The 18888-nt window shown below is 35.3% G+C and overlaps 1 protein-coding gene and 1 long non-coding RNA gene across 2 annotated transcripts; one reads left to right on the top strand and one right to left on the bottom strand.

The window, feature by feature from the left end:
- Positions 1-1055: 1055 nt before the first annotated feature.
- On the top strand, positions 1056-4837 carry LOC144419062 (uncharacterized). Its single transcript, XR_013473826.1, has 4 exons — positions 1056-1656; positions 1957-2134; positions 2896-3118; positions 3621-4837. It is a non-coding gene; the product is annotated as an uncharacterized LOC144419062 (long non-coding RNA).
- Positions 4838-5300: 463 nt separating this feature from the next.
- LOC120340029 (uncharacterized) lies at positions 5301-5903 on the bottom strand. The gene has a single exon (XM_039408282.2). The coding sequence runs from the start codon at positions 5901-5903 to the stop codon at positions 5301-5303; it is 603 nt and encodes a 200-aa protein (XP_039264216.2).
- Positions 5904-18888: the final 12985 nt, after the last annotated feature.

The raw sequence follows: 18888 nt of genomic DNA, 5'->3' as shown, positions 1-18888 counted from the left end.
AATATTGCACAAGCATAAGTTCCTTCCCCGGTATGGATTTGTATGTGACCTTTCGACTTACCTAATGTAGAATAACTTTTCCCACCTATTCCACAAGCATGAGATTTCATTCTGATATGGATTTGTATGTGACTTTTCAAGTCGCTCAATTTAGAACAACTTTTCCCATATATTTAACAAGCATAAGATTTCTGTCTGGTATGGACTTGTATTTGACTTTTCAAATTACTCATCCAAGCTTGAGATTTCTTTCCAGTATGGATTTCAATGTGACATATCTAATGTAGAACAACTTTTCCACATATTTCACAAGCATACGATTTCCTTCTGGTATGGATTTGTATTTGACTTTTCAAGTTACTCAATGTGGAACAACTTTTCCCCCAGGTTTCTTCCCGTTATAGATTTGCATTTGACTTTTCAAGTTACGGTACTTAAGGTAGAACAACTTTTTCCACAAATTTCACAAGCATAAGCTCTCTCTCCGGTATGGATTTGTATGTGCCTTTTCAAGTTGCTTAATGTAGAACAACTTTTCCCACATAATTCACAAGCATACGATTTCTCTCTGGTATGGACTTGTATGCGACTTTTCAAGTTACCGTACCTAATGTAGAACAACTTTTCCAACATATTTCACAAGCGTACGATTTCTCTCTGGTATGGACTTGTATGCGACTTTTTAAGTTTTCGTACTTAATGTAGAACAAGATTTTGCACATATTTCACAAGCTTAAGATTTTGTACCGGTATGAATTTGTATGTGACTTTTCAAGTTGTTCAATGTAGAACAACTTTTCCCACATATTTTACAAGCATAGGGTTTCTCAAACAGTATGGATTTGTATGTGACTTTTCAAGTTACTCAGTGTAGACCAACTTTTCCCACATATTTTACAAGCATTAGATTTCTCTCTGGTATGGATTTGTATTTGACTTTTCAAGTTACTCAATGTGGAACAACTTTTCCCACAGGTTTCTTCCCGTTATAGATTTGCATTTGACTTTTCAAGTTACGGTACTTAAAGTAAAACAACTTTTTCCACAAATTTCACAGTCAGTCAGTCGTTTATTTTTCACCAAAATGAAACATACACGTAATGCGAACAAAAATTAGAGAAAACATAAATAAAGGCATTTCATGGTGAAGGGTGACGCGAAAAAACCAATGTTGGTTATCTAGCAGCGACACCTGTGATAAATGTCTAACTTTGATACAAGTAGAATAGAATAAATCGAACACATTTAAGCAGTGAAGGAAAGAATGTCCAAGAAAATCCAAAACCGTAACAAAAAAAGAGACTCCAGGCACAACCAGGGTAATCATGGGCAACAGTATAGTAATATAACAGCAGTCCGGCCACAGTCAGCGTCATGGAACCCTACAAGAATATTGCTTTTGAGGCCGCGCGGTATGATAGTGGCCATGTACGCCGGGATACGTAATTAAGGCAGTTAGTTATTAGGAAATATATTTTGAAATATAAGCGCATCTAGATGGTTACAATTATCTCAAATATGGGAGCAAGTTCAAGAAAGTATTGGCACTGTGGTATGGTTTCCAGAACTGGAGTCATTGGAAAATTTGAGGAAGGAATTGGTATTGGATGAAAATACAATCCAATTCATGTAAACAGAGAAATGGAAAATTAACAGGTAAATACATCATTCAATTCTATGTTGTGAACTAAGAAATGCAAAAAGTTGAAAATACCAGACAACACAATTAGAATATGAAATATAGAGACACTAGTTTTAAGAACCAAATAACAATTAATATAAATAAATCAATATTAATTCAGAGAGCAGGATCACTAAATCAAAAAGACCCTTATCATAGAAACCAGAATAAAATATGACCCATGAATTATTCGATTATATCCTTAGGTAGGCATAATCTCACCCTTTAAGGTTTAGTGAGGTAATCAATTACTGGGTACATTTTTGCATATACAGCGAAGGGCAAAACTGTGGGGATTATGGAAGAGAATCACTAAAATTGGATCCTTCACAACAGCCTTGATCCAGGTTCTGGGGGACACTTTTATAGGCTGTGGATCTGAACAAGTATTGAACTAACAATGGCAAGGCAAATGCTGATAGCACATCAAATCAAGGTGCTGGCAGGAGGCGGGTAAGAAGAAAGTAAAAAATTTTTATACTTTACTTTGAATGTGGCATAGGTGGAGTCTCGCAAACCATTGGGAATACTATTCCAGGTTATAACGCCTTTATATTTCAAGGAGTTCTGAGTTTTGCCCGTTGAAAAGCGGGGTACAAATAAATTGGATCTTGTCGAAGAGCGCGTATTATGTTCATGTGCGTTACTAAGCTTAACAAAATAATCGTCAAAAGCTGCAGGCAAATGGTGGTTGTGAAATAGATGCATAACTTTAGAGATTTCTAGTTTGTGGATGTCGGATAGTTTTAACACCTTGGTCTTATGGTATAGGGTGTTTATGTTAGAACGAAAAGGCGCCCTAGAGAGAACTCTAACGGCCCTATTCTGGAGAACCTCTAATTTACGCAAATTTGTCTGGGTAGCAGAGCCCCATGCAGCTATGGCATATTGGATGTGTGACTGGAATATGGCAAAATATACGGTTCGCAGGTTAATATCATGGACGTAATGCCGAAGCTTGCCCAGAATTCCCACAGATCTTGACAGTTTCTTATGGATTTCAGTGATATGAGTGTTCCATTTTAGATGACTGTCAATATGGAGTCCGAGATATTTATGAGAAGGGACAACTTCAAGCGAAATACCATTAATTTTAACAGTAAATTTGGCAAGTTTAGTGCGAGTTTTGGGACAGAATATCATCACCTTCGATTTATCAACATTCACTGTGAACTTATTACAAATCATCCAATCATGAACTTTGTTTATTTCAGTGTTCACTTTGGTTTGGAGCGAAGTTAAGTCTTTTGCACTGTGAAGCAGGCACGCATCGTCGGCAAAGAGTTTGGTCAGAAAATTTGAACTGTTAGAGAAGTCATTAATTGCGATCAAGAATTCAAGTGGTCCTAGTACACTACCTTGAGGAATTCCGCAATAGATGGGGAACACTGGAGACCTGTGAGAATCCACCTCCACAAATTGCGAACGACCGGACAGGTAATTAAATAATAGATTGCCTGCAGCACCTCGGAAACCATATAAGCTTATGGGATAGAATTCTATGATTGACGGTATCAAAAGCTTTCTTCAAATCGAGAAAGATACAACAGACAAATTCTCCTTTGTCCAGTTTATCGAAAATGAAAGAGGTTAAATCAAGAATAGCGTGACTGGTGGAAGTATTAGTTTGAAAGCCAAATTGACATTTGTTAATTAGGTTGAAATTTGTACAAAATTTAAGGATTCTCTTATATAATAATTTTTCTAAAATTATACCTATAGATGGTAGAATGGAAATGGGCCTGTAATTTGATGGATCATTTTTTTTACCACTTTTAAATATGGGAACCACTCTAGCAATCTTTAAAGAAGAAGGGAAAATGCCTAATGTAAAGGCTGAATTAAAAAAGTGGGTTAGTGTAGGTGATATTATATCGGCAACTGTTCCTAGAAAGTGGGATGGAACACCATCGGGCCTAACTGCTTTACTCTTTTTCAGATTTAAAATTATTTGGATAATCTCCGTGGAAGAAGTGGGTTCGAGAAAAAAGGAGTTTTGCATTGGAGCACCCAAGAAGTCGGCGATTGAGATATGTGGGATTTTATCTGCAAGATTCTTTCCGATTGTCGAGAAGTATTTATTAAAAACACTGGCAATCGTAACTGGGTCGGTCACTGAAGTACCGTTTTCGAGTTCCAATTCTGAGATGGATGTATTATCTATGGACTTGATCTTAATAATGTCGTTAATGGTTTGCCATGTGCGTTTAATATCACCTCGATTGCTTTCCAGGACACTATGGTAGTACATCTGCTTAGATCTCCTCAGCAAATGTGTTAACATATTTTTATACTTTTTGAAGTAGCTACGTTGGACTGCATTGCCCTTTAGAAACTTTTTTTAAACATAATATTTTTGTGTTTAATGGACTTACGAATTCCCCTGGTGATCCAAGGTTTATAAGAAAGTTTGTTTTCTTTGCGTGATAAGGGTCGTAATGGGGCATGTTTGTTGATTAAGCATTTCAGATGGCCAAGAAAAGTTTCAAAACAGCTATTAAAATTTTCTTTACAAAGATAAACGGTTGTATAGTTGTTACACATTGACCCAACTTCGGCTCTGAATAATTCGCTACAGAATTTTGTCATATCGCGCTTCATACGAATCTTTGTTTTTGTGATTAAATCAATACCTGAAATTGTACACATGACCGGAAAGTGGTCAGTAAGGTCACTAAGTAGAATAAATGATGACGAACAATAGTTCACGGTATTTGTGTATATATGGTCTATAAGGGTGTGGGAGGAGGAGGTCACTCTAGTGGGTTTCGTAATTACTGGGAATGCATGATATGACATGAGCATATCAAAATATTTGGCAGTGGCATTATCATGGGTGTCAAGGAGGTTAATATTGAAATCACCTAATATGAAAAAGTTTTTTTTTGCCATTGTCAGTTTCTCGAGTACGCGATCCATTGCACCAGTAAAAGCAAGTACGTTATTTTTTGGATGGTTATAAATAACACCAATGATGAGGCTTTGGAAGTTTAAGTTGAAATTAGAACACTTGATTTCTACCCACATATCCTCACAGGAAGAAATAGATAATTTAAAATCGCAGATAATCTGGTAATCCAAATTGTTTTTTAAGTAAAATCCCACACCGCCCGCCTGAGTTGGAGAGGGTACATGGATAAAGGCATAACCCGGGATGTCGACATTATAAAACGCTACCCACTTTTGATCCTGGTCTCGGTCAAAGCAATTATATGGGGAGGAGAATAGAACTTTGAATACAAATCAATTAAATCATCAACATATTTAGGAAGTGATCTGATGTTATGATGCACTAGAATAAGGTCAGATGGTGGTATCCTTGATGATACCTCATTGATATCTGTTAATTCGAGGTATTGAGTCAGTGTTGAGTCTATGAAAGGGTTGAAAAAGTCTGATTTCCAATTTATATTGGGGGAACTAGCTATATCATGCATAGAAAATATTGGATTGAGAAAAGGTGGAAGTCTTCAGGGAATATAGGTTATAAACTATGAAATGTATAATAGTTGACCGGTATTTTATAACTAGAATGGGATTCATTAAGTGGAAAATTGCTAAAAAAGCCAAAATGGGACAAAAAGGAATTATACAATAAATGAAAATGTAGATAATCCACTTATCTGATTTTTTGCAAATCATCTTCATTAGATATTGATAAGGTGTTAGTTTCTTTATTTTTTTTCACAAGAACCCTTCCACTGGATGTCCACAGAAAAGCGTATCCACATTGTCTTTTTAGAATTTTGGCTTGGTAAAATAGATTTCTATTTTTGTCTTTCAAGTTTTCGACAATGAAGGCTTTTGATAAGTTAGACACGGATGTAGTATTGCGAGCAGTTCTAATGAGATGGCGATTCTTAAGTATCTTGTTTCGGATCTTTCTGTTGGTGAACTTTGCAATTAGAGGTTTATGGATGTTTGAGTTCTGTGATGGGAAACGATGAGTAACAGAAATATCAGATGGCTTGATATCAACATGTATCATTTTCCCCACCTCCATTACCAGTTTATCTGTGTCCTCATTAGGAGTAGGAGCTAAACCATGAAATTCGAGGTTGTCGAGTCTAGAGCGCCTTTCTTGCTCCTCGACTTTATCAGTTGTATAAAATAACTCCTCCTCGAGCTCGTAAACTAGATCTTCCAGTTCACGAATTCTTTTGCAGCATTTTGAAAGGTTATCCTCCATTGATTTTTGCTTCGCAGATATCTCATCATACATCTCTGATTGGAATGTTTGAGACTCTTTAATTGAGGAAATATCTCTGATTGGAATGTTTGAGACTCTTTAATTGAGGAAATATCTTGCTTTATTTCCTTTAAAGACTGCGTTTGCTCATCCATGCACTCCTTGAGGCCGGGGCTCAAAGGTAGGTATTCTGATGTGAGATTAGCAGGAGAAAAGTTATCTGCGATGCATCTAGCAATTAAGGCAGGAAGTTGCAATTCAATATTTCTCTGGATTATTTCCTGAAGATTTGGTTGTAAGTTTGATCTGATGTGCTGATGTGGCATAGGGGTAATTGGAGAGAGGCCAGGATCTGGTAGGCTTCTACTCACAAGCATGAGCTCTCTCTCCGGTATGGATTTGTATGTGCCTTTTCAAGTTGCTTAATGTAGAACAACTTTTCCCACATAATTCACAAGCATACGATTTCTCTGTGGTATCAACTTGTATGCGACTTTTCAAGTTACCGTACCTAATGTAGAACAACTTTTCCAACATATTTCACAATCGTACGATTTCTCTCTGGACTGGACTTGTATGCGACTTTTTAAGTTTTCGTACTTAATGTAGAACAAGATTTTCCACATATTTCACAAGCTTTAGATTTTGTACCGGTATGAATTTGTATGTGACTTTTCAAGTTGCTCAATGTAGAACAACTTTTCCCACATATTTTACAAGCATAGGGTTTCTCTAAAAGTATGAATTTGTATGTGACTTTTCAAGTTACTCAGTGTAGACCAACTTTTCCCACATATTCTACAAGCATAGGGTTTCTCTCTGGTATGGGTTTGTATCTGACTTTTCAAGTTACTTAATGTAGAACAACTTTTTCCCCATATTTCACAAGCATAAGATTTCTTTTCGATATGGATTTGTATACAATGTAGAACAACCATCCCACGTATTCTACGAGCATAGGGTTTCTCTAACAGTATGGATTTGTATGTGAATTTTCAAGGTAATCAATGTAAGGAAAAAAGTTTTCCCACATGTTTCACAATCATAAGTTTTCTCTACGATTGTGTGACTTTTCAAGTAACTCAATGTAGAACAAACATTTCCACATAATCCACAATCATAAAGCTTCATTTCAGCATGGATTTGTATGTGACTTTTCGAATTACCTAATGTAGAAAAACTCTTTCCGCATATTGCACAAGCATAAGATTTGTTCTTCAGTGTGGAATTGTATGTGACTTTAACGTGGATTTGTATGTAAATTTTCAAGTTTCTCAATACAGAACAACTTTTTTCCACATATTCCACAAGCATGGGGTTTCTTTCCGGTGTGGATTTGTATGTGACATTTCAAGTTACTCAATTTAGAAGAGCGTTTTACACATATTTCACAAGCATGAGGTTTCTCTTCTGTATGTGAATTTTCAAGTTACTTAATGTAGAAAAACTTTTTACACATATTTCACAGGAACGTCGTTTCTCTACGGTAGGAATTTGTATGTGGATTTTCGAGTTACTTAATATTGAATAATTTATCCAACATGTTGCCCCAGCATAAGGCTTCTCTCCGGAACTTTTTCCAAATATTGCACAAGCATAAGATTTCTCTCCGGTATGGATTTTTATTTGACTTTTCAAGTTGTTCAATGTATAACAACTTTTTCCACATTTTCCACAAGCATGAAGTTCTTCTTCGATATATATTTTTGTGTGTGCCTTTTCAAATAATTAATGTAGAACAACTTTTAACGCATATTTCACAAGCATAAGGGTCTTCTTCGATATATATTTGTGTGTGTCTTTTCAAATAAATATTGTGGAACAACTTTTCCCATATATTTATATCACAAGCATAAGTTTTCTCTTCGGTATATATTTGTATGTGACTTTTTACGTTACCTAATTTAAAACTTTTAACACATATTCCACAGGCACAAAGTAACTTTCCGGTATGGATTTGTATGTTACTTTGCTAGTTACACAATGTAGAATAACTTTCTCCCATATTCCACAAGCATGAAGCTTCGCTTCGGTATGGATTTGTATGTGACTTTTCGAGTTACTTAATGTAGAATAATATTTTCTTATATTTTACAACCATAAAGTTTTTATCTGTATTGATTTTTATGTGACTTTAAGTTACCCTATGTGAGACAACTTTTCCCACATATTTCACAAGCATGAGGTTTCTCTCCGGTATGAATTTGTATGTGACTTTTCAAGTTACTCAATGTAGAACAATTTTTTACACATATTCCACAAGCATGAGATTTCACTTCGTTAGGGATTTGTATGTGAATTTTTAAATTATTTAAATGTAGAACAACTTTTCCGAAATGTTCAACAAACATAAGGTTTCTCTCTTTGAATGGATTTGTATGTGAATTTTGAGTTACTTAATGTAGAACAACTTTTGCCACATATTGAACAAGCATAAGGTCTCTCTACTATATGGATTTGACTTTTCAAGTTACGATACTTAAAGTAGAACAACTTTTCCCACATATTTCACAAGCATGAGATTTCTTTCTGGTATGGATTTGAATGTGACTTTTCAAGTTGCTTAATTTAGAACAACTTTTCCCATATATTTCACAAGCATAAGATTTCTCTCTTGTATGGACTTGTATGCAACTTTTCAAGTTACTTAATGTGAAACAAGATTTTCCACATTATTCACAAGCTTAAGATTTTTTTACGGTATGGATTTGAATGTGACATTCCTTAATGTAGAACAACTTTTCCCACATATTTCACAAGCATAAGATTTCTCTCTGGTATGGATTTGTATTTGACTTTTCAAGTTACTCATTGTGAAAGGTTTCGCCATCTTATAGATTTGCTTTCTACAGTTACATTTTACCAAGGTAGAACAACTTTTTCCACAAATTTCAGAAGAATAAGATCTCCGGTATGGATTTTTATTTGACTTTTCAAATTATTTAATGTATAACAACTTTTCCCACATATTTCACAGGCATAAGCTTTCTCTCCGGTATGGATTTGTATGTAACTTTTCAAGTTGCACAATGTAGAACAACTTTTCCCACATATATTCCACAAGCATAAGATTTCTTTCCGATATGGATTTGTATACAATGTAGAACAACTATCCCACGTATTCTACAAGCATAGGGTTTCTCTAACAGTATGGATTTGTATGTGACATTTCAAGTTACTCAATTTAAAACAACTCTTTACACATATTTCACAAGCATGTGGGTTCTTATCGGTACGGATTTGTATGTGACTTTTCAAGTTATTCAATGTAGAACAACTTTTTCCACATATTTCACAAGCATAAGCTTTCTCTCCGGTATGGATTTGTATGTGACTTTTCAAGTTGCCCAATGTAGAACAAATTTTTACACATATTCCACAAGCATGAGATTTCACTTCGTTAGGGATTTGTATGTGAATTTTTAAATTATTTAAATGTAGAACAACTTTTCCGAAATATTCAACAAACATAAGGTTTCTCTCTTTGAATGGATTTGTATGTGAATTTTGAGTTACTTAATGTAGAACAACTTTTGCCACATATTGAACAAGCATAAGGTCTCTCTACTATATGGATTTGACTTTTCAAGTTACTTAGTGTGGAACAACTTTTCCCACAGGTTTCTTCCCGTTATAGATTTGCATTTGGCTTTTCAAGTTGCGATACTTAAAGTAGAACAACTTTTCCCACATATTTCACAAGCATGAGATTTTTTTCTGGTATGGATTTGAATGTGACTTTTCAAGTTGCTTAATTTAGAACAACTTTTCCCATATATTTCACAAGCATAAGATTTCTCTCTTGTATGGACTTGTTTGCAACTTTTCAAGTTACTTAATATGAAACAAGATTTTCCACATTATTCACAAGCTTAAGATTTTTTTACGGTATGGATTTGAATGTGACATTCCTTAATGTAGAACAACTTTTCCCACAAGCATAGGGTTTCTCTAACAGTATGGATTTGTATGTGACATTTCAAGTTACTCAATTTAAAACAACTCTTTACACATATTTCACAAGCATGTGGGTTCTTATCGGTACGGATTTGTATGTGACTTTTCAAGTTATTCAATGTAGAACAACTTTTTCCACATATTTCACAAGCATAAGCTTTCTCTCCGGTATGGATTTGTATGTGACTTTTCAAGTTGCCCAATGTAGAACAAATTTTCTCACATATTTCACAAGCATACGATTTCTTTCTGGTATGGACTTGTATGCGACTTTTCAACTTACATAATGTAGAACAAGATTTTCCACATCATTCACAAGCTTAAGATTTCTTTCCGGTATGGATTTGTATGTGACATATAATGTAGAACAACTTTCTCACATATTTCACAAGCATACGATTTCCCTATGGTATGGTCTTTTATTTGACTTTTCAAGTTGCCTAATGTAGAGCAACTTTTCCCACATATTTCACAAGCATAAGATTTCTCTCTGGTATGGATTTGTATTTGACTTTTAAAGTTACTCAATGAGGAACAACTTTTCCCACATATATTCCACAAGCATAAGATTTCTTTCCGATATGGATTTGTATACAATGTAGAACAACTATCCCACATATTTCACAAGCATGAGGGTTCTTATCGGTATGGATTTGTGTGTGACATTTCAAGTTACTCAATCTAGAACAACTTTTTACACATATTTCACAAGCATGAGGGTTCTTATCGGTACGGATTTGTATGTGACTTTTCAAGTTACTCAATGTAGAACAACGTTTTACACATATTTCACGAGAATGTGGTTTCTCTACGGTAGGAATTTGTATGTGGATTTTCGAGTTACTTAATATAGAACAACTTATCCAACATGTTGCACAAGCATAGGGCTTCTCTCCGGAACTTTTCTCAAATATTGCACAAGCATAAGGTTCTTCTCCGGTATGAATTTGTATGTGACCTTTCGAATTACTTAAAGTAGAATAACTTTTCCCACATATTGCACAAGTATAAGATTTCTCTCCGGTATGGATCCTTATTTGACTTTTCAAGTTATTCAATGTAGAACAACTTTTTCCACATATTTCACAAGCATAAGCTTTTACTCCGGTATGGATTTGTATGTGACTTTTCAAGTTGCTTAATGTAGAATAAATTTTCTCACATATTTCACAAGCATACGATTTCTTTCTGGTATGGACTTGTATGCGACTTTTTAAGTTACTTGATGTAGAACAAGATTTTCCACATTATTCACAAGCTTAAGATTTCTTTCCAGTATGGATTTGTATGTGACATATCTAATGTAGAACAACTTTCCCACATATTTCACAAGCATACGATTTCCCTCTGGTATGGCCTTTCAAGTTGCCTAATGTAGAAGAACTTTTCCCACATATTTCACAAGCATAAGATTTCTCTCTGGTATGGATTTGTATTTGACTTTAAAGTTACTCAATGTGGAACAACTTTTCCCACAGGTTTCTTCCCGTTATAGATTTGCATTTGACTTTTCAAGTTACGGTACTTAAGGTAGAACAACTTTTTCCACAAATTTCACAAGCATAAGCTCTCTCTCCGGTATGGATTTGTATGGGCCTTTTCAAGTTGCTTATGTAGAACAACTTTTCCCACATAATTCTCAAGCATACGATTTCTCTCTGGTATGGACTTGTATCCGACTTTTCAAGTTACCGTACTTAATGTAGAACAACTTTTCCAACATATTTCACAAGCGTACGTTTTTCTCTGGTATGGACTTGTATGCGACTTTTTGGGTTACCGTACTTAATGTAGAACAAGATTTTTCTCACATATTTCACAAGATTAAGATTTCTTTCCGGTATGGATTTGTATGTGACTTTTCAAGTTGCTCAACGTAGAACAACTTTTCTCACATATTCTACAAGCATAGGGTTTCTCTAACAGTATGGATTTGTATGTGACTTTTCAAGTTACTCAGTGTAGACCAACTTTTCTCACATATTCTACAAGCAAATGGTTTCTCTCTGGTATGGATTTGTATGTGACTTTTCAAGTTACATAATGTAGAACAACTTTTTCCCCATATCTCCCAAGCATAAGATTTTTTTCCGATATGGATTATTGGATTTGTATACAATGTAGAACAACTATCCCACGTATTCTACAAGCATAGGGTTTCTCTAACAGTATGGATTTGTCTGTGAATTTTCAAGCTACTCAATGTAAGGAAAAAAGTTTTCCCACATGTTTCACAATCATAAGTTTTCTCTACGATTGTGAGACTTTTCAAGTAACTCAATATAGAACAAACTTTTCCACATAATCCACAATCATGAAGCTTCATTTCAGCATGGATTTGTGTGTGACTTTTCGAATTACCTAATGTAGAAAAACTCTTTCCGCATATTGCACAAGCATAAGATTTGTTCTTCAGTATGTGACTTTAATGTGAATTTGTATGTAAATTTACAAGTTTCTCAATGCAGAACAATATTCCACAAGCATAGCGTTTCTTTCCGGTGTGGATTTGTATGTGACATTTCAAGTTACTTAACTTAGAACAACATTTCCCACATATTCCATAAGCATGGGGTTTCTTTCCAGTATGGATTTGTATGTGACATTTCAAGTTACTCAATTTAGAACAACTTTTTACACATATTTCACAAGCATGAGGTTTCTCTGCTGTATGTGACTTCTCAAGTTACTCAATGTAGAAAAACTTTTTACACATATTTCACGGGAATGTCGTTTCTCTACGGTAGGAATTTGTATGTGGATTTTCGAGTTATTCAGTATAGAACAACTTATCCAACATACTGCACAAGCATGAGGTCCTTCCCCGGTATGGATTTGTATGTGACCTTTCGACTTACCTAATGTAGAATAACTTTTCCCACATATTGCACAAGCATAAGATTTCTCTCCGGTATGGATTTGTATGTGACTTTCCAAGTTGCTCAATGTAGAACAAATTTTCTCACATATTTCACAAGCATACGAATTCTCTCTGGAATGTACTTGTATGCGACTTTTCAAGTTACTTAATGTAGAACAAGATTTTCCTAATTATTCACAAGTTTAAGATGTCTTTCCGGTATGGATTTGTATGTGACATTCCTTACTGTAGAACAACTTTTTCCACAAATTTCACAAGCATACGATTTCCCTCTGGTTTGGACTTGTATTTGACTTTTCAAGTTACTTTTCCCACATATTTCACAAACATACGATTTCTCTGTGGTATGGACTTGAATGTGACTTTTCAAATAACTCAATGTAGGACAAATTTTTCCACATCATCCACAATCATAAAGCTTCATTCCAGCATGAATTTGTATGTGACTTTTCGAATTACCTAATGTAGAAAAACTTTTCCCACATTTTGCACAAGTATAAAGTTTCTTTCTTGTGTGGATTTGTACGTGAATTTTAAAATTACTCGATGTAGAACAAATTTTCCACATATTCCACAAACATAAGATTTCTCTTCAATATCAATTTGTATGTGACCTGTTGAGTTACCTTTTGTAGAACAACTTTCCCCACATATTTCACAAGCATATGGTTTCGCTTCGGTATGGATTTGTATGCGACTTTTCGAGTTACTTAATGTAGAACAACTTTTCCGACTTATTGCACAAGCGTAAGGTCCTCTCCTGTAGCCCGTACACGTCGAGTAAGGAATATTTGGCCAGTTAGATGGGCCAAAGCGCTTCGACATCTCATAGGTCAACATTTACTTTTTTCATATCTTGGACTTTCACATTTATCCTGTGGAAAAACTGACATGACAACTTGGCCATATGGCTAACCACGGCCCTGGCCTTGTTACCAATGTATGTCAGGTACGAGGTTGATGGCCAGTCATTTTATTTCAGATGCATGCACTTGATGATTAAATGATGGGATTTACATATTTATCCCAGGGGAGATGAAAACTGAGAGACAACATATTTATCCCAGGGGAGACAACTTTTTCATATTCTGATCCACGGTGTCTCGTCCGCTTACCAGTCCATGATGGGTATGAGAATAGTGAGCCAGTTATTTGTACAAAGCGCATGGACCTGTGGCATCTGAAAAGTCAACACTTTTTCACACACTTTTTTTATTCATATCCTGGACTTCAATATTTATCCTGGGGAAGAGATAACTTGACAATCAAGTTACTATCATAACTTACTAATGTTTAATTAGATATCCGAACCTTGGGTGTCGCCGCTTTATAACCAGCTTTGGCTCCGTGACTTCCCCTTCTCAGTGAAACGTGTATTACGGGGGTCGTTTCCCCCGTTTGAAATTCGTTTTTTTATTATTATTGTTCTACGTTCAAACAACGTCGTTCCACGGTCATAACAATCCGCTGAAAGCTACTTTTTTCCAGTGCTTTATCACCTCGACGTAATTTAACACTGCCCGACTTCAATCATACCTTTTTGCTGTTAGTTACGTTACAATCGCTACCCCGCGTATACGTTTGTATCTGAAAATGAGATATGTTACCTCAAAAAAGTAGAAATCGCGCGCTGTCGATGCGAATTGAAAGCGACAATAGCATAATGCTATCTCTCTCTCTCTCTTGTGACAAATACTCTCGTGCTTGATCACCCTGACGCAATGTAACGCCGCCCGTCTTCATGTTATAATAATGCAGTAGAAACTCTGAAAATCTGGATACGAAAATTATTTTCGGAAAAATATTGCTTCGATTAACCTAAGATTTTCTACACATGGGAGGCCGAAAACCGAAAACGCCGTACACATCCTACCACCCCCGTCCACGTTCTGATTTAAAAAAATTTGACCATTATTTCATTTTTTATCGCAATCGAAAGCAGCTATGTGTGGCACGGCAATAACTAACAGTCGTCGTGGAAGGTTTTCAATATACTCCGACTTGAAGTTCTTATAAGACGTCGAGGACGTTTTTGGTTGAAGTTTTTTTAAATTTTTTATCGTATGAAATTTTTAGTGCTTAAAGATCAAAGTTTTTGCTACAAGGCTATTAAGTTTATTTATTTCAAAGATACCAGTGAGCTGCATGGGGTTCGTTTTATTTGTGTGCCATGACGTCATCTAAATTTGCTACCACGTGGCGCTACGTGTCCATTTATCTGAGCAGGACTCTCTTGTTTATAATTGTACAATATACTGGGAATTTTTTATGCAATGCATTAAAGAACGTAATGTTGATTAATAACAAGTGTTAATGTTGATTATAAGTTATTGTTCTACGTAAATTATGTGGCGCTTAGTGTCCTTATATTTATTCATATATAGCATAGCTCTCTTGTTATTTGAGTGCTTTTGTTTCGAGGCAAAAAAAATGTTTATTCAGAGAAATTTTGCATGTACGAGAATTTTCGTCTGCGTTTAATTTTATCAAAAATCATTCTTTGACTTTAGATGCACGATTGGGACAAGTGCGACACGTGGGACACCTTGCATAATTGCGACAGTTGGTACTATTGGGACACGTGGTTCAAGTGGGACACGTGGCATAAGTGTGACAATTGGTCCTATTGGGACACGTGGTTCAAGTGGGACACACCGCAAAGAGTATGGCAAATTGGATAAATAGTCATGACTGACAGGAGCAAATATTTGAAAAGTCTGCGCTAGGTGACAGTATAGAACAATAAAATTCGTCAATGTGGTCTCCGATGATTTCCATCTGATGATCAGGACATTTCATATAATTTCAACTTGCCTTTTTTTTCAGTACATCAAATAATATAATGCAAACTCAACACACCTACGACCTTTTTAGTAGTACATCGAATAATATTATGCAACTATCAACCCGTCTCCCATCCAATTTTGTATTTTTAGAATTTTAACAGCGGCCACTATGTGGCAATATTGAGCAATATTCATTTAGGTATCCATGGCGACTAATTGTAGCTTCCGGGCTAAGATCATAATTTTTCAGGTATCTGGAAGGCAAAGCTTTGGGATTCCTAACGTTGGAGGTATAGTTTAAATACACTATTATTTGAGGCTTTTGATGTACAACAACTTAATTTTATTTTAAAAAGAAGAATATTATTAGGACAGGATAGAAGAGAATTTACATATCCTGAGAGAGAAGAAAGCCAATAACACCTCTTAATCATATGGCGAACTACCAGTTACCGTACCAGTCCATGTTGGGTATGGGATTAGTTAGCCAGTTATTTGATTTTGCCCAAGTTGCATTGTTTGTTTCTTTTCTCATGTATCAACATCTTATTGTGCGTTAAAAAAAGACAATAAAATTTGCCTGCAAATTGAAAAAGGTTGGGCACTGGTATAGTCAATACTGAAACCAAAATTTCCATAAAATACTAAAAGTTGATCATCATAAGGTAATAAAAGATAATTCAGACTTAATATTCTTATAAGCTTGCAGGAGTTCTCACAAAGCAGATTTTATTTAATAGGTCAGTAACCAATTCAGTTCCAAATGAAATATCTATAGTATAGAATAGGGCCCGGCGGATATATCAGCCATGTATTTTACAAATTTTGAACTATCGGTATCGGCTAATTTTACTAATATATATCGGCCAATCATTTGACTGCCAAAGTGTCAAAATTACGCCCAGATAGCAGTTTTATTGCTTGTATAATTGAGAGTGGTCCTGTCTAATACTCTTTTCCTTCATTACTTCTATCTCTCTCTTATCCAAATCAGACGTGGGGCACGGCATTGTGAGCAAGTTTGTGAGTGTGGTGGCTTGCAAATTGAAGCGAGAGAAACACGTGAACACTTTATTGGTGTCAAATAATATACTTTAGATTCATAAAGAATTCTCGCCATCTCCAGTATCCCCGGTGATTGGGTTTCCCTTTTGCTGTAGTCATTCAAGGCGCGATTTACTGTTTTGTATTGATATGTTATGGCTGGTTGGTTCAAGCAGTAAAAGCAAAGTATGGTAATACTTCGTGCTTCATAATGATGGCGTAATTGTAAAATATGCTCTTCATTATTGAGTCAAGTTTCCGCCGATTTAAAAGAAAACACCAGTAATTTGTAAAGCCATCTTGCAGCAAATTACAAGAGCAAGTATGATTGGAGCCAATGCATAAAAATTCTGCTTTCTCAACTACAACTTGAGACTGTTAAACTGGAGCTATTGAGATTCATAAGCTTTCTGCCATTACAATAACTTTTAGGTGGGGAAACATCGGTATCGGCTTATCGGCCTAGTTTTAGTAAACTATAGGTATCGGTAGAGGCTGTATCGGTCGGGCCCTAGTATAGAACTGAATCAATTTTGACCAATCATTGGATTGCAATAAAATTCTTGTATATGGTATATGTAAGTCATATCATGAGACTGATATAAGCAGAATAAGTTGGCCAAAGATGTGTTTTTAAATACAGGTTTATATTATACTGGGTTATACATTTGATGACATTTTGCTACATTTACATTTACATGTTTTTAAAAAAAAAAATTCAAAATTAAATGCAATAATAACCACAAAACTCAATTGCATGAAATTGATAAAATGTTGGGGTTTGTTGCAACAGTGTTACCAAGTTCGGTGTGATGGCCTAGTGTTGGCATTGCAGGGTAAAATCTCTTTCAAATTGAGATTATTGGTTATTTGAATAGTTTCCACAAAATCATTTAGACATAATAGAGCAATGGTTCTCAAACTTTCACTGACTGCATACGTGTTGTTTTTTACTCCGACCACCACTGTTTTGGGAATGAAGAACAATGGTACAAAAAACGCGCTATGAGAGTATTTTATAAATTTTGTACTACGTTCATTCTTAGAGCCTTTAAACAAGTTTCAACGTGTCAGTTATATGCAATACCAATGTATTACCGTAATTGTGTGCAAAATGACGGGGGAATTTGCAACGTCCACGGTCAGAACTGAAAAGCTTTAATTAGCATTTGCTTGAAACATCTGCTTTGAAAAGAATGGCAAATGTTTTTGTGATGGGCAGATTGCTTTGTTTAAAGATTTTGTCTCATAGCGCAATTGCTTTCCTAACGTCTTCAAAATTCACTACAAATAACCCTGACAACCACCAGGTTGAAAATGAAATTACAGAATGGAGAAGTGCAATTGAATTTATGTACATTTTCAGCATAAAGAAATGCAGTTCATTTTGTAACAGACGTTATGCATGGGGACGTTTATCCGACCCTTGCCCTATGAAAAATTTACCCTAGACTTTCTCATTGCAAAATTTCAGACGCTCAATTTGGGAGTGTTTCAGAGAGTTATTGCTTACAAACTTGCTCACTTCATCGAAATTATCATTTTTATTCAAAACATTAAACCATGTGCCGCTTACAGATAGCTAATTTTTGCTTAGTCTATCGAAGCGTTTGCAGTATCAATTTTTATTGTTGCAACTAAACTGAAGGTTTTTGAAAGACAAAAAGACCATTGAGGTAACTACCGTATTTTCTCGAAATTACGCCTATCTCGCGAATAAGCCGACTCCCTAATACCAGCTTCAAAATAGTGAATTTATAAAAATTCGCATATACGCCGTTTCTACAAATCGTAATGGAAGACAGCACTTTGCGGATTACTGTCAACATAACAGGAATTAAATCAGCGCCGACTTGAAGTACCGAATGTATGACATGAGAACATTTTTGATTGAAAATATTTTATAATTCTTATTTTATATTGACGTAGTCGAGATATCCTGAGCGGCAACGGCAATAAATTTGGTTATTTTTCGCAAATCTTCTCAAACATGATTTGTGTAAGCTTCATATATGGGCTGATATATTTTATAATGTATGCCAAAGTGTCTGCCGATTATTTGATTGACTTTTATACCAGCTGTTATTTGTGTTAATCCTTTAAAAACAAAAACGCGGGAAGCACTTCCTGCCCGATATCGGCACTTCAGAAAGAAAACGCTACCACGAGATAACGTAATTGATTTATGACCCTTCCGTTTTGCTGATTCAGGAAAAAAACGGAAAACACAGCTGTTGCCTAACCCATGGACGTACAGCAATATTTATCACACCATATTCATATGTTATTTCAACTTTTCAGTTAAATGGTTGTTCAAAATAATTGAAATTACAGTTTTATTGTTAAGAAT

The sequence above is a fragment of the Styela clava genome, chromosome 2, assembly GCF_964204865.1.
Source record: "Styela clava chromosome 2, kaStyClav1.hap1.2, whole genome shotgun sequence".
NCBI classification, from domain to species: domain Eukaryota; kingdom Metazoa; phylum Chordata; class Ascidiacea; order Stolidobranchia; family Styelidae; genus Styela; species Styela clava.
This window is presented reverse-complemented; position numbering and strand designations above follow the sequence as displayed.

Bases quoted from the DNA above. Each gene is read 5' to 3' on its own strand.
- LOC120340029 (XM_039408282.2), bottom strand. From the start codon at position 5,903: ATGTATGATGAGATATCTGCGAAGCAAAAATCAATGGAGGATAACCTT.